The sequence below is a fragment of the Dromaius novaehollandiae genome, chromosome W, assembly GCF_036370855.1.
Source record: "Dromaius novaehollandiae isolate bDroNov1 chromosome W, bDroNov1.hap1, whole genome shotgun sequence".
NCBI classification, from domain to species: domain Eukaryota; kingdom Metazoa; phylum Chordata; class Aves; order Casuariiformes; family Dromaiidae; genus Dromaius; species Dromaius novaehollandiae.
This window is the reverse complement of record NC_088130.1, coordinates 2,370,137-2,393,824: the sequence shown is the minus strand read 5'-3', so window position 1 is coordinate 2,393,824 and position 23,688 is coordinate 2,370,137. Positions and strand designations below refer to the sequence as shown.

General features: G+C 41.3%; 1 protein-coding gene across 1 annotated transcript in view; it reads left to right on the top strand.

Annotated features, from left to right (window-relative positions):
- The window catches only part of LOC135324274 (rod cGMP-specific 3',5'-cyclic phosphodiesterase subunit beta-like), a 29,812-nt gene extending 10,818 nt beyond the window's left edge, over positions 1-18,994 (top strand). Inside the window, 19 exon segments of the mRNA XM_064500175.1 lie at positions 272-412; positions 1,119-1,193; positions 1,281-1,345; positions 2,995-3,060; positions 3,205-3,253; positions 3,447-3,596; positions 4,829-4,972; positions 5,949-6,014; positions 6,643-6,789; positions 8,858-8,965; positions 9,977-10,086; positions 10,910-10,997; positions 11,607-11,707; positions 13,386-13,493; positions 14,404-14,467; positions 15,348-15,422; positions 16,624-16,707; positions 17,650-17,806; positions 18,936-18,994. Of these exon segments, the coding sequence (XP_064356245.1) occupies positions 272-412; positions 1,119-1,193; positions 1,281-1,345; positions 2,995-3,060; positions 3,205-3,253; positions 3,447-3,596; positions 4,829-4,972; positions 5,949-6,014; positions 6,643-6,789; positions 8,858-8,965; positions 9,977-10,086; positions 10,910-10,997; positions 11,607-11,707; positions 13,386-13,493; positions 14,404-14,467; positions 15,348-15,422; positions 16,624-16,707; positions 17,650-17,806; positions 18,936-18,994 (1,857 nt within the window).
- Positions 18,995-23,688: the final 4,694 nt, after the last annotated feature.

Genomic DNA, 23,688 nt, shown 5'->3' with positions numbered 1-23,688 from the left:
GTAGAAAATGTAAATGGGGCAATCTCTTTAGGACTACTACATTTTTGCATTACATTTCTAAGGTGGGATTTTTACATAGCACATAGCATTGGCCTAACTCTGCTCTTCAGAGTACATCCTTCCCTAATAATAGATCATGAATAAGCAATGTTTTTAAGTTCTGCAGTATAGAGTACTATTCCACTTTTCAGAAACTATGGCATAAAAGAACAATTACTTCCTTGTTCCTTCCCAGGAGAGTCTATGCTCACATTTGGTTCTTATCCTGCAGGTGCTGTTGTGGTCAGCTAATAAAGTTTTTGAGGAACTGACAGATATAGAGAGGCAGTTCCACAAGGCTTTTTACACAGTGAGAGCATATCTGAACTGTGACAGGTACTCAGTAGGTCTCCTGGACATGACCAAGCAGAAGGTAAGCATTCACACGTGTTATACTAACACAGTGCATCTTTCTGCGCTGCAGAAAGAGGCACTAAGGGGCACACACTAAGGGGCAATTTCTGGGGATGTTTTATTTTGGCAGTCAAAGTGCAAGTCATGTTTGAGTCATGATTACTGGTTTTGTTTGGCATTTTTTTCTTCCATTATACAAATGAAGAACCTGGGGATAAAGAAAGAAGGGATAGAGGAGAGAATTTATCACTGAGAACCAGTACCAGTAGAGGAAACCTGGGACAGGCTGGATGTGGAGAATGGATAAGTAGACAGAGATTGAGAAGACAAGGGAAGGGGCAGATGTGTCTGACAATTAAACAGCATTCCTGGCTAAAGCCTGGAATGCAAGCCCAACTTCCCAAAGTCTGTGGATAGCAAAAGTATAGTGAGATATCTGTGAAACCCCCAGTGGCAAAGTGTCCATCTTCTTCAAGTACTCATCCACATAAACATTATCCAGGCTGTTAGGTGAAATGTTGATACATGCAAATACAAAATGATATAATGCACCTGATATTTCCTAAATTAAGCACACAATTCTGCTACCTAATAATGATCTAGCTATATTTTGTGCCTTGTGTATAGAGTACCAAAGACAGCATGGTAGAGCAGCAGGTATTTTGTGGTTTAAGGCAAAATACACTTTTTCTACATTAAAAATATTACTTTCATTTTAACAACAGGAATTTTTTGATTTGTGGCCAGTCCTGCTGGGAGAAGTCCCCCCCTACTCAGGACCTCATACTCCTGATGGCAGAGTAAGTAATAACCATATTTTTTTAATTCTTTCCTGTCTGGCTGGATTCTCTCACCATTAATTTTAACAGCACTCTTTCTATTTGTAGGAAATAGTCTTTTACAATGTTATTGATTATATCTTACATGGAAAGGAAGATATTAAAGTCATCCCGTGAGTACACTAAATATTGGTACCCAGCCTACTGCTATTGTTTCTGCATAGTATATACTGATACAGAGCATAGCTGAAACAAAGACTCCCCATGATTTAATGAAATCCATAAGGAAATTTTCAAAAAGGCAATAAAAGACTGAATAAGAGAGCCAGAACATATATTGGTGCTTTGACTGTAAGCTCTGTAGGGCAAAGGTTATTCTTTTGTTCTGGGTTTGTACAGTTCCTAGCACAATGGGGTCCTGGCCTATAACTTAGTCTCCTAGAATCACTGCAATAAGTCTGTATTGATGGATACATGGAAATAAACTGCTTTGATTGTCTGCAAATGCAATGTCTCCCTTATCACTCTGTACCATCACCCCTCATAGGTGCACTTACTGCTTTAGCAGATATATCCATCTCACTTTCCCCTTCTGTTCAAGTATCCATTGCCACTGCCCTTCCTTTCACATCTCAGTCTGGGTGATCTGCTTAGTGATCTGCTGACCTTTTATGGTTACTTTCACGAATTGTTCCCCTGCCAGTCCTCAAACTTCCTTGCTCCTCTCCTTTCCTCTGGGACTCAAACCCAGTCTCAGGGCCATCTTTGACCTTTCCTGACCTTTCTCCTGACCCTAGATACAAGCTCTTTCTTCTCTCTGGAAACTACCCCCTTTTCTTACCATTCAGTTTTTCATACAAACCTTGGGTACCATTTGACCTGAGCTCTGTGACAACTTTCTCCACAAACCACCATCATTCCTACTGACTTGGCTCTCCAAACTATGGCTTCCAGAAGATCTCCTCTCTCTTTGGTCTCCCTTCACCCCCTCCTTCCAAAAGATGGGAGGGGAAAAGCAGTTTGTTGAATATCCTTCTGATGGAACTTTCTAGCCAGTCATCGAGTCCAACAAGTTTCTTTCCGTCTCTCACAGCTCCCCTCTACATATACCCACATAATGTACTCTTCACCTCTTGAGATGCCTTCTTTTGTACCCTTCCACCTCCTTAAACACCCTCACTTTCCACCCTTTCTCATGCAGCTTTCCCAAATGGGAATTCTCTTGGTTCATCCAGCTACCCCCATCATTCAGAATATATGAATTTCAACACACCAAAACAGAATGTAGCTGAATATCAAGTGACTGAAATATCTGCCATACTAAAGGTGCATACTTATGCATCTATATAAGTTAGACATCCAACTTCATGTATCAAGAAGGCCTTCCACTATTTTTTGTAAAGCATCGTTCAAAAGTTCAGTCTGTGTAAGACTGGCAGGACTTGTCACACTTTTTACCTGTTTCTTTTATCTTTCTGTGTGTTTAAATCCTGAAATACAACCCCCGCTTCCAGTTACACCTTTTTATTCTAAGTGAAATATTCCAAAGACTACAATATTTTATGAGGTATTCTGTATTGTATCCTTGGTAAAAGTTCTCCAATCTTAGTTACTAGAAAGAGCCTAATTCCATATAAAGCATTTACTTATGTGAATAATTTTTGCTTGCACAAATAAGTTCTTTGACTATAACAGGACTGCTTGATAACTAAGAATGAACCATGCAAATGAAGGTTGTGCAATTAATCAGATACATTTCAGCTCCATGATTATTAGCCTTATGATAAATCTATATCCTGATTTTCCTTTTTCTTTCATTCAGAAATCCTACCCCAGAACACTGGGCACTTGTTAGTGGACTCCCAACGTATGTGGCTGAAAGTGGATTTGTGAGTATTTAACTTAGGTTTCATTAAGGGTTTCTGACAGGAAGGTAAGCTAACACTGCTTTTCAACAATTCAATTTTTGAGTTTAGTATTTAAACTTCACAGTGCTCACATTGTAAACACACAATGTTTTTTTGATTCTCTACATTTGCGACATTATGAATGCGGCTGCAGATGAGATGTTTAACTTTCAGGTATCATGAAAGTTCCCAGTGCTATCAAGAATTCCTTTTTTTTTTTTTTTTTTTTTTACAGAAATGCAATTTAGAAACAGTATTAGGCACATAACGTTCCTTTAGCTCATAGCTTTGATGTAAAAAGGGAGTGCTGATGTATTTAAAAAATATATTAAGTATGTGGCCTCTTTCTGCTTGCTATTGCTTCAAGGAAGGTCCTCTGGATGAATCAGGATGGACTATCAAAAATGTTCTTTCCATGCCAATAGTCAACAAAAAAGAAGAAATTGTGGGTGTTGTCACATTTTATAACAGAAAAGATGAGAAACCATTTGATGAACAAGATGAAATTCTCATGGAGGTATAGTTCCTTGCTGTGGCTGAGAGTAGTTCAGTTGGCTGATAGAAGTCATTGTTGCTCATTGTTGTACACCTGTACAAGCAGTCTCCAATGTTCTGCAGCTATGTTGTTTTCTTTTTTGTTTATATATGTTTCTGTATCTTTTTTGTTTATATAGGTATTATGCAGTAGCTTGAGGACTGTGAAATTAACTATATGAAATTTAGGCTCTTTCAGTTTTCTGGAAGCTGAGCAGATGATAGTGTTGTACCAGAATTGTGAATAGATATTTCCATGATCTCCCTTCAGGGCATCCATGCACAACTAGCATATGGCCATCTAGCCCTTTCCTGTACCACCCAGGACTTATGGAACACACTGTGGAGCTGTGTATGGAATGCTGATTCAGTTGGAGGAAGAAGCCCTTCCACACCCAGTTGTGTTTACATCATTTAGTTTTAGCATTCTTTGATCTGACACTTAATTATAAACAGCTGCTGTATAGTAACATGGCCATTTTGACCTATTGTCTAAAGGTATAATAGTTTGAGTCACATGGGCTGGACAGCACACAACAAATTGGACAAAACCAGCATGCACATCTATGAGAAATAGTGTGTCCAGCTATTGTATCTGTCAATGACGTCTGTAATTTAAGCCACTGCTGCTGAAAAATGTTACTATGCTAGCTTCAAATCCTATATAGACATCCAGCTCTTGGCTTCTCTTGAAAAAGATTTCTGTTAGCAAACAAAAGGACTGAATTACCAATTCAACTTACATCGGCCACTGAACAGCAAAAATATTGAGACCAAACACAAAGAGTCACTAAACATGTATGAAAGGTGACCAGACCATCTTGTTTTCCCTTCCAGATCCCAAGGTTTCCAGACTTGCTCTCACAGTTCTGATGTCTGCCTTTCCACAGGCATAGAGTGTTATACCAACCACTCATACCAACACCAAACTAGCTTTCCACATGCTGAACTGGACTGAGGTTCCTTGAGCCTCTATAGTACAGATACTCCTGAGACCTAGGCAGATTTGTCAGTTGAGGAGTTGGTGTACCAAAGAATCAGTAGTTGTTGGGAACCGACAGGTTCAGAACATACACACAATCTCTTATTGCTAGATTGTGGCCAGTTTAGAACTTATGTTTACCTAAAAGTATATAATGTAATCTTATAGTTCTGTATCTTTAAGAAACAGATGCTTTGGCTATTTCAATGTTTCCTTCTTTTTCCCTCTCCAAGTCCTTGACACAGTTTCTGGGCTGGTCCGTACTCAACACAGATACATATGATAAGATGAACAAACTGGAGAACCAGAAGGACATTGCTCATGATATGGTGCTCTACCATGTGAAATGTGACAAGGATGAAATTCAAGAAATTCTGGTACTGTCTCAAAGTGTGTATCAATCATACCCCCTAGTGTACTGAAGTGTGGACTGGTCAGTGTTGAATAGCAGTTGCGTCTGTGGATATAGTGCCTCCAATCCTAAAGTAATGCTTCTGTCCCAGAAGAGTCCTTCAACCTTTTACAAGAGGGACTATGTTCTCCCCTGCCCTGAGCTCCACTACTTTTGATAGGGAACAAGCCCAAGGAGCCATTACCTGAGAGTATTCAGAGCTCAATTCTAGGGCCTTTTTTGCTCTGAAATTGCTAAGGCTCAGCCATATGCCTGACAAGAACAAATTCCACTGTACGGGCCGCCCCCCCCACCCACCCAAGTTACAGGCTACATCCATTCTTGACCACTGAGAGGCAGCCACCTCTAAGGTATGAAAATGGCATCCAGAAATACTTACTGTGCTGCACTACAGCAGAACAGAAGGGCAAGTCTTTATTTTGATATGAGACTGACTGTGGTCTCCCTTCCACCTTGGAATGCTGAGCTATGGTCTTTCGAATTTTGTTCAGTAGCAGCAGCAAAGCCAACCCTAGAGGTGGATTCACACACATGCTACCCATAGCAGGGCTACCCAGTGGGGTAATGGAGGAGCTAATTCAGCCTCTAGCACCTCCTTGATATGGAGGATGCATGAGTTAGGGAATGCAGTTGGGACACTGTGTCCAGGAGGATTTTTGCAAGTGGGGGAAAAATTAACCAAAACAGTCTTCTGGGAAAAAAAAAAAAAAAAAAAGAGAGAGAGAGTGTGAATATGGCAACCTGCCAAAACCATGGAAGGGAGACACTTTTATAAGGAAGCCCTGGTAAAGATCAGAAATGGAAGTAAAGTCCAGAAGAGAAAATAGAATTCATATGTGAGAACTGTGCCAAATGGGTTCACACTAGAATGCCCCAAAGCCATGCATCTTGAGATCCTATGGGATTCAGTAGTCAGTCTAACATGTCCATACTCTTTGTAGCCAACACGAGAAAAGCTGGGAAAGGAGCCAAATGAGTGCGAGGAAGAGGAGCTGGCAAGTATACTGGTAAGAGCTGTGCACTGCTGGACTTGACAGCAAGGGCAAACATTTGCTTGGCAGAGACAGGAAAAAGTTATCCATGGTGATAGACTGGTACCTGTCAACATGGCATCTCAGTACCTGTGAACAGTAAGGGCAAAGCCTACCCTCCTTCTGCTGTGCTAAGTGTGTGTTCGTGCATGTGGGAGGGGGTTATTAGGTATCAGGGAACATGTTCCAGAGCTCCTGGGAAGCAGCTGCTTTGTGTCAACTATTGCACAAGGAGCTCAAGGCTAATCCAAGAATAGCTCAGCCACCTGGGCTTGCCATGCATTTTGCTCTCCAGAGCAGCTACAGAGGGCTGTAAGGCTTCCCCTCTAAGATCTGTCAAGTTTGGCCTCTCCAAACTATATCAAATTTACCAGAAGACTGCTTACCAAAAAATGCATTTGATAAACCCCCCCCCCCCTTTCTCCCCCTAACAGGGTTATCTTAAAAAGCTGCATTTCAGTCTACCTGCATGTCACTAAGAAGGTAAATTTCCAACAACATCAACATGGTAAACTTTTATTGAGAGAAACTCATTTCCAAATGTTTCTAGGGATGGCATAACTAACATAGAAACAATCAAATCCACTTTTTTTTTTTTTAACAGAAGGAAGAACTCTCAGGGCCCACCAAGTTTGAAATCTATGAGTTCAGGTTCTCTGATTTTGACTGCACTGAACTAGAGCTGGTGAAGTGTGGAATTCAGATGTATTATGAACTTGGAGTGGTGAAAAAGTTCCAGATCCCACAGGAGGTAGGAGTTGGCAATATCTGGGACTCCCACCTTGTCAGGAACCTATGGACAAGGAATGGCCAAGCTTCCTTATGCTTAGAGCCACGTAGCAGAATCGTCATATGGTTGAGAGCCTCGAGACATATGCTACACACCCCACAGACCTTAGAGCAGACAGAGCCCTGGTTTATAGGCAGGAGAGGACCGAGTCCTGGGTCCCATCACTCCACTGTGGGATGCGGCTGAGTGTGCTGCTGGGTCCCTTGGTAACCCAGTGCTGTTACGTCAGCAGGCCCAGTTAGCTCAGTTCCTCCTATAACCTGGAATTTTGATTTCCTTGAAAAACCCTTATCAGCACAGCCCTGCTGCCAATCAAGTTCTTGGAGCCCTCGTCAAACTCCTTGGTTACTGCATGTGGCTTTAGAGTACAAAACTGGCTTAGTCTGCTCTGTACTGTGGTGGGATGGAAAGTGCTCCTATCCTGTTGCAGGTATGGGTTTGCTATCTGGTCTATATGGTGGAGGACTGCACCATGTAGAGTTTGCTTCACTCTTGCTATGTCCAATATCATTAACAGTGGGACTGTATCAGCATGGTTCCCATGAGGAACACAGGCCATTTATTTGTACAGCTAACGTATGCTGAAACCCACACCACAGGTTCCTCTGCTTTCAGTCTCCCATTTAACACAGTAATGTCTTCATATGGTGCAGTTTGTATATGGCTTCTTGACCAGTGATGGGAGTGGCATGACCCCAGTGGGAAGGAGCACCCCAAAGGAAAAGGTTGAAAGCCTCTGATTCACAACTGCAAGCTCCTTTACCACAATTCATACCTCTGTAGGACTTGGGAAACTGGCATTTCAGCAGCTGTGCTGCTCACCAAGAGATTTTTCAGAACAACATGTGAAGTTTATTTTCATCTAGTAGGATCTAGTGTCAACTGCACAAGGAGTTTTTTGCCAGATATCCCTCACCTTGGAAAGGCAGGCTGGAAAGTATGAGGGAAGTGAAGGACTCTGAATGGAAATTACTTCTGTGCTTCATATTTGGTATTCTGGCATGAGTCATTGAAAAAACCCACTCAAAGCACCTACTGTGGTATAATTAACTCTTGATACTCAGGTAAAAATAAGATGTTCTTTGTTGGCACTCTGAGCAGTTAAGATTAAAAAGATACATATTCATCCCTGATTTGTTTGTTTTATACCAAAAAAGCCTGTAACTACAAGATCTAATGCTTATGTAGTAGAATGCAAAGAAAAATATACCTTTGTTATCTAGTGCACTATATTACTATTGCTTAGGTAAGATAATATCTTCTGTCTATATCTCAAGTCCCATGGAACCACCACTCTTTTAAAATAAGAATTTATATTAGCAATTCAAAATACATGGGAAGGAGATGCCCCAACAATGACAAGATAGTGAAACACAGAAATTTAAGAAATTCACAAACACTAGAATGAAATCTGTTTTCCTCCAGACCTTGCTCTTTCTCATTTCCCCCACAAGCATCTTTTTATTTTATAAATCTTACAAAAAGAGAGAGAGAAACATCTAAGAAAGCAGAGATTTGCATTTTAGACCTCCCTCCCATTATGCTTCAGTATAATAGTGTTGTCAGGGAAGCCTCTTTTCCCAAAAGCGAGTATGTCTAATACAAGGAGTCCACCTTGGAGATAGAGGATAAGATCCCTATCACATTTCAAAGAATAGTAGTAGGAAAACTTTTGTAATATTTGTGTATAGTGTTAAAGGCAAAGAACCAATGCCTTTTTCTGATAGTTCCATCTCAAAGGGCTTATACAGAGAGAGGCAGCACAGGTTGTTTTCTGTTTTTCTAAGCCCCAGGTTCCTTCTTAATTCTCAGTGACAACTAGTTCAGTGAAAAGCTACAGACAACAAAAAACAATTAAATAATATTATGGTTTCTGCTTCCTTCCTCTGGCCCCTTTTATAGAGCTGTTTCACCTGTTCTGTATTCTTATCTGTGATTCCTGTACACTATTCTCAGAGCAGAAGTCACTGGCTTCAACCACAAGCAAGTTAACATCAAATGAGCTAACATCCTCTTCCCCAATTTGCAGGTGCTGGTAAGGTTTGTGTACTCTGTCAGCAAAGGTTACCGGAAGATAACTTATCACAACTGGTGCCATGGCTTCAATGTCGCACAGACCACGTTCACACTTTTAATGGTAAAGTACTACCACCACAATTAATTCTGTGGCATGGTTTTTTATTTATAGGAGCACTTATGTAGTGCCCTGGAGGTCTGCAAGGTTCCCTTAGAATCCTGTTATAAGATAAAACTTTGCTGTTTCTAGCACAATTCCTAACAAAAGAGAAGATCTCAGTTTACCTTAAATGATGAGTCCATATGTTACATTTAGAACTGAGTGACAAATACTACCCAATGAATGGAGTCCTTTAATTGTAATAGGCATTGGTGTTGAATAGCTTCCAGATTAAACCCTTCTGCAGGGGAGGGGAGAGAGACCACAAGTCTTCCTTCACTGGAAGGAATTAGCAGGAGTTTGTGATATAGTAAGAGTCAGACTGACATTAGCTTAGATGAAGCCAACCCCTCATTTTCCATTCCCAGGCAGGGTAGCCACAGCTGTAAACCCCTTACTAGCCTGAATGTAGCAACTGCTGTTTCTCATATGCTGTCAAGGCAACAGATACCCCAAAAAGAAGAATGCATCTCAGACCTCCTTTCCACACCAGCTACAGATCAGCAGCATCATGCTCCAATAGGAAGGGAACAGGCCACAGAACTGAGGGCTGAATTATACCTAGTGCCCCCCTGAACATTTGGTGCAATTCAGTTTGGGAACAGGCTCCTCATTGCCCTGTGCCCACAGAGGTGCAGGGGTCCTTTGTGAGGTACTTTGGATCCAGAGGATGTGAGTGTCCCTAAGGCACTTGGCTGCTATGCTGGTAGTTAACCAATAACACAGGTAGGCATCTAGCATATATGCACTATACATGTGCCCACATAAACCCCTACTTAATTCTGAAACATTTTGTTTCCAGTTGCTTTCCCATTCTTAACTCAAGTGTATCATGCATTGTATTTAGCTTCACAAATATTTTCAGTTCTCCTGGACTGTTTTAATGAGGAGAGCCCTGTCACAGAGCAGTCACAGCCCAATGTCTTTTCCTATAAGAGATACTAACATGATATACAAATTCTCACCCTCCAGACTGGCAAACTTAAACGTTACTACATAGACCTTGAAGCCCTTGCTATGGTGACTGCTGCTCTGTGCCATGATATTGACCACAGAGGAACCAACAACCTTTATCAAATGAAGTAAGCACTTTCCTACCACTTTAGACCATTTCCTAGAATGTTTGGAGGGAGTACAATCAGACTGTGATCACACCGAACTCCAGTACAGTTCTGTTTTATATACAAAGAATAACATCCTCTCTTCTGCAAATAAATTTTTCTTTCAACTCATCATACTACCTTGGGCTGACCAGCGGGGAAGCTTTAATTTTGCAGTGCTCTCTGAGGCTCTGTGTCTCATAGCAATCTGGCCCTAGCTGTTTGTTAAAAATAGGACAGTTAAAGGATGGGCCAAGTGCAATGCAGGTGCCTAGTAACCTCAGCATCATGGGAGACTCAGGATGCTGCCAGGAGCATCCTGGTCATGAGGAGTCTGCTTTTTGCCAGGAGGGTACCTATGCAAAAAGCACTATGGCTGGCACTGCTTGCAATACCTGTGGAAACAAAGTACCTACAAGCATTGAGGGAGCTGCTCTGATCAGTCAGGCCTCTACTGCAGACTTAAGGCAGCTTCAGATCACATTGCTTTTTCAATGCTTGCTGGCTGTACTGACTTACTGCTTTTTGGAGCTTGTTGAAAAAGTGCAGGGCTGACTGCTGCTTTGCATACAACAGGGTTTTGGAGGGATTCAGCTGGGAAAGAATGCAAGCACTGCTGTTTTTCCTGTTCCTCTGGACATAAATATGTAGTTACTCAGGAAGAAAAAAAAATGAATCAACTGTCTCGTGATAAAAAAGTGTAACAAATTTAAATATTTCTTCTTGTTCATAAGTACTGTACTTCTTGCACTTCTTGTTCATAAGTGCTGTACTAATGCTTTTAATTTTTCATTTACACAACCAGATCTCAAAATCCTTTAGCAAAACTTCATGGCTCTTCAATTTTAGAGAGACACCATTTGGAATTTGGAAAGTTCTTGCTGTCAGAAGAGGTTTGTAATGCACAGTAATGTAAGAACCTGAATAATTTGCTTTCAGTAAAATCTTAAGCAGCAATTGACAGAGCTGCCAACAACTTCTGTGATTCCTGTACACAGGGTCTTGGGACAAGTTCTTTCTCTGTTTTGGATTTCTGAGAAATTGCAGCAGTCTCCCACTCCCCCACCCCCATTACTGTTTGCTCACTGAGGACCAAAGCTCACAAGCTTCTAAATAAGTGACATGATTTTATCAGAAGCCATATCAATAGCTCCCTTGGACTACCTTAAATCATAGGATCGTTCTCCCCTAGCCCACCCAATAGGGCCAAGTGCTGACAAACTCAGTTAAATTTTTCACTTTAGGAAAACTCCCACTAGAGCCAAGGGAGGTTTACATGTTGTGTAACAACTTAAGGACATAGCGCCCCCCCCCCCCCCCCATTCAGAATACAGCAAAGGAGATTAGACACCAACAGACAGTGAATTGGGGTCTTAACCCTCACACTTTATGATTGCAGCTGAAGCTATTAAATAAAGACACATTTGAGAAAGGAAGATGACCAGTAGCACATAACAAAGCAGTGCTTGGACTTTTGGCAGCTTCTTTTGTTTGCTTTTTAGTCACTGAATATATGTCAGAACCTCAACCGGAGACAGCATGAGCACATGATTCACCTGATGGAAATTGCCATTATAGCAATAGACTTGGCATTGTACTTCAAGTAAGTCACATACACTCTATATATGCAAGAAAACAAGTAGCTGGTACTTAATGAGTCTAAAACATACTGCTTTATTCTGAGAGCCCCTGTGTGCAGGGATTCTCTACACATATGCTGCTTGGAGGTACAAATGCAAATCCTTGTGTGCAGAGATCCTCTTCACAAATGCTTCCAGGAAGTGCTCCTGAAAATTCTTTTCAAAGTGTGTGTGTTTAGGATTCAAATCATTTTAAAAAGAATTTTGAACTTTTACTAATCAATTGATTTACATTTTTTTAGCTCTCAGTTGCTAACAAGGCAGTGTTGTATAATCCCTCAATAGAAAGAGATGTCTGATTTTATTTTATTTTTTTACCCAGTAGTTTCACATTAAAAATACTTATTAATGCCAATGACCTGGTCAGGGCTTCATTGACCTCTCTGTGAGAGCAGCACAACCTTATAAACAGAATATCAAAAAGTAGGCAGCCCATTCTTCATGAATAGTCAATCTAGAATGTATTTCACTACCAAAAGCCAAAAAACCTGAAAGATTTAGGGCAGGATGTACTAATTCTCCAGGGCATAAAGCTGGAAGTCAACAACATATGCCAAAGCAAGGAGCTTTCAAAATACACTGCTCTCAAATGCCTGCATGAGAGAGTGCTTCTGTATTTTGCACTGAAGAGTCATTAGGTAAAATACAAACAGCCCAAGAAAGGAATTTGTCTCCCGGCTTCCTCACTCGCAACCTGAAATTCTAACCCTTAGTACATGTCTGTCTCTCTTGCAGTTCTTGCTGTACAGTAGTACAGCATCAACAAGAACAGCAGAGCGACCTCCATCTTTTCTCTCGAGCTAATGGACAGGGCACTCTCTTAAAAAACAGGATCTGTGATTTTAAAACTCCTCATGCTAAGGAGGACCTAAGATCCAGGCCTCTTACTTTGTAGGTAGGGACTCCAATACCTAGGTGATTTTATAAGAGGGAGATGCCACCACTTTGTTACCAGATGAGAACAAGTCAATGTTTGTAGTCCTTGGTTCATAACCAAAATAATGATTTAGGTGCCTAAGTTCAAGCATGGCAGGCTGCAAGTCCAAATTGTGTGGGCATCCAAGGGAGATGGAACTTCAGATACAGATGTCCTTTGGCATTTCTTCCTGGCTGAGCCTAGACACAGCTGGCATGCTGGACAGGAATACCTATTTCTTACCATTCAAGGACATCTAACCAGGGTTTGCTAAATCTATGCTCAGACCTGAGCATCTAAGATTCAGACAAAGCAATGCTGACAGCCCACACACCGAAGTCTCTGTGGATATGGCCTAAGCATCTTTTTTGCTAATACTGAAACAGCAGCTTTTTCAAGATTTCATGCCACTCAGGAATATAGACACATTGTATATAATTCCACCCAGCCTTTGCTACACAAATTTAGGCATATAAATAATGCTAACAAAGTCTGTGTGCATATATAAAGATAGGTATCCTTATAAACATTCCAACACCAAAGCCAATTAGCTTTCATGAAAGTGATGATACATGCTTTTGTTGAGGCCTTCCTTGAAGAACTAAATGCCAGGACAGCAATGCCAGAAATGCTTTTGTAAAGGGATTTCAAACCCAGATTGGCTGTCTATTTTTAACACATTTGTTTCCCCATTTGGGGACTTGTTTGTTGTTTTTTTCTTAAAGAAAGAGAATAATCTTTCAAAAGATCGTTGATGAATCTAAGACATATGATAGCACAACTGCCTGGACTGAATACCTGTGTCTGGAGATGACAAAAAAAGAGGTTGTTATGTGAGTAAATCAATTTCTGAGAGATTAATGATGCAGAAATTCCTTCCTGGGCTGACTGGTGAGAGCTCCAAAACATACCTAAACCCATCAGTATGCCCAGTATAAAAAAAGCTCCTTTTGCTTTCTCGGCAATAACCATCCCTGGCTAGAATACCTCGTTCTCAGTTTCCAGTCTGAATTGAAGGAAAAACCCTTTGGCTTTGTACTATTAGTACATTGTTGAGCCAACCTTAGAGTAACCATCAACACACACTAAATGATTGTCCACTCAAATCTGATCTTCTGGACCACCCTAGACATAGTTCACAAAGAAAAAACTTTAAATGGTGCCTTGCCAGATAAGTGGCTGATCTCAGGAGGTCTCTTACAGTCCTACATTCCTAACAGGTAAAGAGATCTCTCCCAAACCATAGAGCCATCCTATGTGCCACAAACTGGGGTCCTTATAAAGTTGGTAGTCTGTAATGGCAGAGTGAAAAGAATCCAGTGTCCTTAATCATTCTTCCTGATGATGGCATCCAGTATTAGTGATCTAATAATGCTGTTGTAACCTAGCAGATGTTCTGCAAGACACCTTGCACTGTGATGAAGTACACACGGAACCTCACTGCAGTCTGTGCTATTAAATCTCCATGAGGAAGTGGCAGGAGTTACCTTGAAAGTCATGAAGATCAGCCCAGCAGTGATCAAAGCAAAGAACATCCCAGTGACAGAAGCAAGCAGTTCACTATCATGAATTCATTTTAACTGAGAGTGATACTCATTGCCTGCCCTGTCAGGGCCAGTGTTGCTACACCAATCTAATCTTTATCATGAGGGAGCACTACTACCTATAGCATAAGCATCCCAGGCCCACTAGAAATAGGATGAAGGCTTTAGGGCAGAAACTAATTCCTGTTCTGTTCTTTAGGGCCATGATGATGACTGCCTGTGATTTGTCAGCGATCACTAAACCCTGGGAAATCCAGAGTAAGGTCAGATGCCTGATACAGTCTGCTCTCTCTAGCTGTACTTCAATATAATGCAATTTGCTAATTTGTCTGCAAGCAGCAGCAAGGCTTCCTACCAAAAGGGTGTTAGAAAAGTGATGGTTTTAGATGAATAAATCAAGACATTCTAGCTTTGGGCTCATAATTGTGAATTATGTAAGGAACTCATGTTTACATAAAAACCCCAAAATGAAACAACCTCAAGCACTTAGCTTCCTGAATTACAATGAGGTTTTATGTGCATAACACAGAACTGTGTGGGTTTTTTTTTTTTTTTTTTACAGCAATACCTGCTTTTTGGTCAGCTGTTTATTTGTCTTCTGGGAGTTACTTCTTGAACTGCATCCATTTCATCAGTTTCTAAATAGGAAACATTTGAATTTAAAGGAGGGTAAAATAAATAAAACCCATCCTCATATTCTTCCAAAGTTCCTTCCTGGAGGGAACAGTGGGCCAGGACTGTTCTTGAAAGCTACAATTTGGCAACATGGGAAAAAGGACAAGTGAGAAAAATCCAAGCAGCAGCTATGGCTGTGTGACCAACCTCAAACTAAAGAGTCCAGCCAAGAAGCAAGTCCTTGCAGGGAATGTGTTGGGAACACTTAATAATAGACAAGCGGTGAACCAATGAGCAAAAGGAAGTTCTGCAATTCCATTGCCACCACTGCCTTTCCCAATAGAGGTTCTAGGGAGAGCAGTGAGAGGCCAAGTGGGTGAAGGTGGTGGTGGTGGTGGTTGGGGAGGGGGGGGGTTAGACAAGATTAAGGGATAAAGGAGACAGAAGTGAAATTCTCTTCTTAGTGGAGACCTAAAGTGTTTCAAGTTAGAAAGCCAAACTATTTTTTTTCTCTCCTCCAAAATGCAGGTAACTCTTCTAGTAGCAGCTGAGTTCTGGGAACAAGGAGAGTTAGAAATAAGCATACTTCAGCAACAGCCTATTGTAAGTAGCATGTAAGAGCCAGACAGCTCAGTCATTATCATCATGCCTCAGAGTGCTGTGAGTCTTCCTGACACTGTCATCACAGTCCAAATCCCTCAAAAGATGTGGATTTTTAAATAGGCAAGAGCCTTTGGGACAGTATTACTTTGTACTTCTGCAGGAGTGGGGTAATCCAGCTGCTGCCTGTGTTAGTGACAATGCCTTTATGTATTGACATGTCCAGCTCTCCATATAGTTAGATGGACCCCACTGACTGTGAACCAGCAAGAAATGACTGTCCCCCTGGAGATTTTTGGGCTTGTACATCAAAATCTATTCCCTTATTGGGGGGGGGGGGGGAATGAAAGACCTACTTAGTCACAGGAAAGCAGAGATGAGCAGTGATATATGGGGGGGAGGGGTGTCCAGTAATGAGAAGGAGCTACAAACGCAAAATTCACAGAGTACAGAAACAACTTTTGTTAAATGGATGTGTTCTAAAGCAGAATTTCACAACATTTAAGGAAACGTAAAAGACACTCTAACCTTTTTTTGAGGGGAAAAAAAAAAATCTCTTGACCAGCTTGCATACCACTAGGGCGTTTTTGATGGGGGGGAGAGTCATGAAATAGTTAGAATTTAGGTAAATTATATTTTCCAATGTCACACAGTTGTAATTCTGCTGCTATAATTACAAATATTTTAATTTGCCATTGACAGAGTCAGCGGCTGCTTCCTGACTTGGCCTCCCACCTGTGTGCTTTGTGGGTTTTTTTAATAGAAATCCTTTCATATGCTACCTCTGACATCTTATATGCCTACTGATGCAACAGAAACCATATGTTAAGCAACACTGCTTTCAAAGAATACAATTTGATGTTCAGCTGACAGTTTAGAAAATTAAGGACCTCTTTAGCACTTTCAAGAATGTGATCCTTCTCTCAGCTATCCTGTTGCGAGGCAAAAAAAAGATTAAACCCTCTGTCCTCCCCATCCATAGATACTGAAAGAGAAGTCTAAAACTATTACTAAAATGATGAAAGAAATGAACCCACTTCATTCTTCTGCAGAGAAGGAAGAGGGCTGTGAAAGGAAGCCTTTATGAATGGCACAGAGAACTGCTAGTCTGACACACCAAGGCAGTCCTGGGGAGAAAGCAGAGGTGGGGTTTTATTTTATGAAGCATTCTCATAAATCATGAAAGACTCATGTTATCCCTCAGCCCATGATGGACAGGAGAAAAGCTGCTGAGCTTCTGAAGCTTCAAGTGGGTTTTATTGACTTTGTGTGCACATTTGTGTATAAGGTAAGCAAAGCACATTCTTGCACACCCCACGTTACTCAAGATGTTTTCAAATTCTAGTCTCCTTGAGAATTCCTGGGGTAGCCACAACACTTAGGAACAGAGGCATAGGGAGAAGAGACAGTGGCAAGAGGAATCTTATGTTTCTGCCAGTCTCTCCTCTGCCTGCTCTCAAAGGAAAAAAAAAAAAAAGGAAAAAAAAAGATAATGGAAATAGTTGCCAGAGAGATCCTTGGCAGAGAAAAGTCTGGGAGCATCTGTGCTATGAGGAAGTACTTAAATACTACAATGACAGTTGGGTACAAAACTTCTACTAGTGAAGGACACAGGAGTAAAGAAAATAATGAATTTTCCTCCTGAGTTCAACATCTATGCAGCCATAACAAGAGTGTCATTTCCAACAGCAGCCTGCCTGTGGTGCAAGAGAATGTATGTGATAGTGCAGCATTTTCCTGCTATCTTTCTCAACTACTCTCCCTCAACATGTGCAGCAGCAGCTATGCTGGGCCATCCCTCTTCCACCGGAGCAAAGACTGGAAGCACAGACCACTGGCAGGGAGTCTCCTCAGAGATGCCTCCTTGGCCCAGGGAGAGCTGGCAGGTCTCAGCAGAAACAAGCTACATAGCCAGTTCTGCAGAACAGGCCTGTTCCAAGGCTGAACTCTCATCCCGAGTGGGAGCTCCTTATCCCAGGATCTCCTCAGACACAGGGAGGGAGTGAGACCCACTACTTCTCCCCTAATCATTGACTGCACCCAGGAGGAAGTGTTTCTTCCAACCAGCTGTCTCTCTCTAGGGTAGCACAACATGGGCCCCTGTCATGCCATTAACACTTCCCCTGAATGAGCCAGACTGGGGGGGGGGAGGGGGCGCTGTCCTCTGGTATCATGGATGAATGATGTATTATCTCAGCACTGTACTATTTGACGGGTGTGTTTGGATCAGGAATTTTCACGTTTCCATAAAGAAATTCAGCCAATGCTTGATGGGCTGCTGAACAACAGAAATGAGTGGAAGACTCGTGCTGATGAGTATGATGCAAAAACAAAAGCTCTGGAGGAAGAGAAGAAAAAAGAGGAAGAGAAAATGGCTGCCAAGAAAGGTCTGAAACTATACTTAGCATTTTCATTCCCTGCTTGAAATCTACTCATGCAGCATCCTTCTAGACAAAACTCTCTATACAGCAGGCTTTCCAAAAGCACAGGTTTTGCCATGTCTGGAGACATGGTTCAGGGGTTACAGCAGAAGTCTGGATGCCAAGAATGGTCTCCTCAATCTTGTTCCACTGGCAAGGTTTAAAAAGAACTCCAAAATACACCTCATCTTCGAAACTGACACCTTAATTCATAACAGGTTGTCATAAAGGCCACCTGCACAAATGCCCAGGGACTAATACCTATAAAATTGGTCAGACTATGTTCAGTGCCAGTTCAAATGCAACTGTAGTCAGCAGGAAGTTCTTTGCAATGTAGGCAGGTCCCTGGGGAAGAGCAGGGGTGCATCCTTAAGGACATGAGGGCCATGTATTTGATGTGCTGTCTGCCAGGATGTGAAACAGGACAATATAAGGAAAGCCAATGCACTCCCAGGGAGAAGACTCAAAGAACTGCAGTTCTTCCCATTTCTAGCCAAAATTAGACAGTATGTTGGCAGTTTACTTTGTTTGCATCTATTTTTTTTTCCCTCTGGGCCCAGTCTGGCTGGCAATTAAGTTCATCAACCTCAGTGAGTTGTATTAAAGCCTTCATTAATGACTGTGGTTGATAGGCTGAGGATGCATTTGACTCTCTCAGATGTGGAAGCAATGTTCTCTAACTGCCTATCCCAAGAGGTCTGAATAAAATTTTGTCAGAACTCTATGGTTTAGAATTTATAAAAGCGACCTAAATGTCTTTTTTCAACTTCATTATTAGAAATTAATTAAAAATTTCAAAATTAAATGCTTTGACTATGATTTGGGAGAATTTCTGAAGAATCATTTCCTGGCTAAGTATTCAGCGTTTAAGTTGGAAATCTTTCCGCTAGCTGTAAAAAGCTATTTCAAATCAGCTTTGCATAATATTATTACTTTGCATAATAAACGACTCTAAGCATGGGTACTTTAGGTATGACATACATTGATCACTGGATACTTTAAAAGTGTTAAAAATAAAAAGACTTTAAGAACTAAAAAGGGATTTCAAGACATTTATGACCATATTGCTGATTCTTTGTTTCTCTTTATACAGCAGATGAAGTAACCTGGAACAGAGGAACAGCTCCAACTTCTAAAACCTGTACTATACTTTAGACCTATTCCCAATAGCATATACACTACCCAAAATGAGAAAAATCTTGTTATTAAAATAAATAAATAAATAGATAAATAAACAATCATCATGGCATACAGATACATTCCTGGTTTAACCACTCTGCTACTTGGATTAGGCTTATTACTAGCTATGGAAGGGCCAAATCTTGTTTGCCTTACTCAATTGCATAGTCTTCCTGATGGTGAGGCGACAGTTCTGTCGTGTCTCTCATTCCATTCAATGCACCTGATTTTGTCAGGATGGTGCAGATGGCAAGTCCATCTATTTGGCCTGATAAATTAAGTTGCATGACTATGGAAGAGGCATTTCTCCTGCACTCTGAAACACTTCCTATGCCTGTGTATGGCCAGATGAATTGTTTGCCTGCTCAGTGCAACTATGTGTGATTGACCACACGTGCAATCATAGCCTGCAAGGTAGGAAAACTGAAGAAGAGCTTAATTTATTACATCTAACTGTATCTTATAGAAGGACATGGAAAAGCCATCTATAGGTAAAGTATGAAAACTGACCTTCGACACCAGCAAACCTTGGGGTTTGTTTTGTTTGTAAGAAACTGGGCCAAACTTTAGCCTGGTTTAAAAAAATTACAATTCCATTTAAGTCCAAGAAACACATGATGACATTAATTCTACATTCACTTAAAGATTTGAACAGGCTGTTATAAGGCATTGAGCCATGCATTCAAGCTCCAGTAGCTACCCACTTCATGAGCAGGATTCATTTTGTGCACTAATCAAGGCAGGTGTTCTGTAAACATAATCTGTGATCACATAAAGACTGTATCATCATGAATTATTCACAACAGTTAGGGTTGCCCAAGCAACTTGAATTGTGGCATCTCCTAACTGTTCTGTTTGACTTTGTAATGCCCATATTCTTTAACACAGTCCCCTTCTGAACAGTGTTGTTAAGGATGTTACGAAAGCCACAACCTCTGGCGGACTGTGGGACCTGGGGAATTCCTCCTTCCCAGCCGCTGAAGGCCAGCCTGGTGCAGTCTCAGACCCAGGAGGTCTCTCTGTCCCAGTCCAATGGATGCAGCTGCTGCTGTTTCCCATTTGCAGGTTTGGCCAGTAGCAAGGCTGAGCATGTGTCCCAGAGAGAGACACACACACACACACACACACACACACACAGGCCACTAACATGGCCAACCACACAGACTACCACAGAGCAGTGCCTTTACCAACACCCACAACTCTCACATAAAACATAAGTACAGATAGCCCAGTCCTGTTCCTCCTCTCCAGCTGATCAGGATTGAAGTTCACCAGTGAAAACACACATGCCCTCACTCTCTAAATTCACAAACACACTCACATTCATGGATCCCTTGAATATCAGCACAGCCTCTAAGTCCATCTAATATCCATGACCGGATCCTGGGCTCCCTTACCCAGTATGCAGGTCTTCACCTATTCGCCATCTAGTCCAGCTTGATGCTCGCTAGCAGATGCATGCACTCACACATTCATCTCATAAGCACCCCTACAAACACGGATTCCTTGAATATTAGCACAGGCTCTCAGTCTGCCTAATATCCATGCCCATACCCTGGGCCCGTTTACCCACCACTGGCTCGAGCCTTGAGTCTTTTCAGATACAGGTCTCCTCCTACTCACTGACTGGTCCAGCTTGAAGTTTCCTAGCAAATTGCTTATACACATAAATCCATGCACACAGGATTAAATTCACTGGGGAAAAATAAACACACCTAGGTCTTTCCAGTTGCTGACATTTAGACCTCACATATACACATACACCCTGGTCCCTCCAGTTGCTGACACATAGACCTATAGGCCCTGTGACCCGTGGCCCCTTCTCCAGTTGCTGGCACTTAGACCTTGCCACACTCACACATAGGATAGAATGTGAGAGAACACAGAAAAATTAGTTAAGAAAAAAAGATTTAATAAGAAGATAGGATAGACTGTGGTGATCAGCACAGGGCTCAGTCAGACAAGTGTACTGACTGGCAGCCTACTTAAATGCAACCAGCCCCTTTCATCCCCCCTTCTCCCTGTTTCCCCATGCTTGTTCCTCCCTCTTCCACCCTGATTCCCCCTCCCCTTCACCACCTTTGGCCCTTGCTCTAAACAACCCATAATAAGTTTTGCACAGTCCCACAGCCCCCTCCCCCCAAGTATCCCATAATACTCATGTTAGTCTTGTTCTCCCCTTCTTATCAGTTACAAAGTTCAGGTTGATCCTCTTCAAGGCTATGCCTGAGTAGTGGCTGAAGAGTTCTGGTCTTCATTATTGTCTCCATTATCACCTACTTGCTAGATTTGTGTATCTGTGTGCTTAATTTATCACTTTCCTTGTTACTTGTTATTTCTCTTGTACTGATTAGTCCTTAACCAGATAACTTAATGAAGTAGATGCTCTCACATTCCACATACCCTTACAGTAAATAAAACTTAAAACCCAACTGAAGGGCTGTGTGTGTGTTCCAATCGAAAGTAATCCCCTCACCATGTTTGTTTGTTTTTTTTTAATGGGCACTATAGACAGCAAAGTTGAAAGGTTTTATGATGATTTATTTTCAGCATTAAACTTTACAGGGTGAGCCAGTGGGTTTTAGGTATCTTCCTCGTCTTAGGTGGCGTCTATGGTGCTTCTCGGTCCTCCTCAGGCATATCTAGGACACCAGAACTATGCAGTTAAATAGTATAACTTCCCATCTGGTCTTACCTCATGATAATCTATATAGGTTTGAGAGTGGTAGCCTATAGTTCTTCATGGTGGTGTATAATCATTACCTGATTTGCTAAATACTTATAATTAACATAATTTATAAAAAAAAAAACCCAAACTTTTACAATTGCTAAAATTATCACTATTGTAGAGCCAGGTTAAAAATTTGTGCAATTGCAGGGAACCTCTCTGAGTACAACAGTGAGCCGCACACGCCGGTGCCTATAGCTCAAGGCTAGCATCTGCTACTGAGTGAGGTTCTTATGACAGCCTGTGTAGCTCAACTCAGGCTTGCCTTAGAGTTTACATTGTTGCATTACAGCTTTGAAAGCAATTGCTTGTTGACAAAGTTGTAGCAAAATCTGTCACTCTACAAAAGCATAAAACAAAGCATAAATCAAAGCCACACAAAAAAAGCATAAAACAATAAGGTTAGTATATAAGCATATAAGTAGATCTTGTTAAGGAAATTTCCACTATACTCTAGTTTTGCAGAAAGAACATGCAAGGTCACGCATCCTGCAAGCAGAGCATCTTATCTGACCTTGCCTTAGCCCTGTTTTTTGTACAAAGTTGAAGAACTGCAAAGAAGCCAGTTTAATCCAGCCAGCAGTACAACAGTTGTTCAAAGGTAACAGCAGAAGGGGTGCAAAATCAGCTAATGAATAATTATAAGATGGACCATTTAAAGCTGGCATGGAACTACCTCATACTGTAACACAGCAAGGAGATTGGTAGAACTAAGAATCGTGGATAGATCTGATTGGTTATGTAAACTAAAGTATTGAATATGTAACAACTTACTATTGCTTAAAAGTTGTAACAAAAAGCTGCTCAGTGTCCTTCTTGTGCTCCAGCCAAGAGGCACCTTATTGCTAGCAATAAAACTTAGCAACTAAGAAATATGACTCCTGCTGCTCATTACTGTTGCCTGCAAATGAACAAAAGAGAACAGATAATTCTATCAATCTAATACACAAGCTACATCTATTTCAGTAGTATAGGTAAATGAAAACATGCAATTGCTTCTGAGGGATATGATTACATTTTGGACCTGCTGTGAGCAGGGAAGAGGAGCTGGCCAGAGCTTTGAGCTATCTCATCCTTCTGTTCAAAGTGAACAGCCTGAAGACATCAGCAGGGCTTGAGCCTCATCATGCATAGTTTTGTATTAGAACAGATACTAGACAACCAGCTCCTGAGGAAAACTCAGCATCAATGAAACAGAAATAAATATATTGTAAATTAATCTTTCTGTAGGTCAGTGTTTTGTAGGGCAGGGCCTTCAGGTTTATCCTCAAGTCTAGCACTCAGTAGTTTCACTCAGTTGCAGCAAGAGTCCCTTGGATCCCTAGGAAAAGTCCCTTCTTCCATGCTCGCTGAGGCTTAGCTGTGGGTCTGCTTGCAGTTGCTCTCAGTAGCCTCCCAGTCTGTGCTTCAGCTCTCTCCCACACTCTTCCCATCTTGCACACTCTGGAAAGTTCATCTTCCCTCCCAGCACATTTCACTGTTGTCAGTGCAGATACTATGGCCTCCCCTTCCAGAAAACAGTAACCTTTTAAAGGAACATATCACAGACAATATAGATATTGTACATCAACTGGCAAAAGAGAACTTGTAGCTAATGCAGAGGTCTGTGACACCTATAAATTATAAATGTACTAATCAGGATATAATTAATATTAGCTTGCCTTGAACATGAATGTGTGTACTAAAATAGTGTAACTAACAATAGCATATAAGTATTTTCTAACACTGTGATGGCATAGCCAGACACAATTTTACATAAATATGCGAGCAATGTGATCACCAAAGTGCAAAGATGGGTGTAGTTGCACTTAGGAGTCATCCAAGTAACAACAGTTGGCAGACAAGGACAAGATAAGCACAAGGGACTGCAAATAGGCAGGACATACTCTTGAATACACAAGAAGGATGACTAGCAAGACAAAAGAAAACAAGACAAACAGTA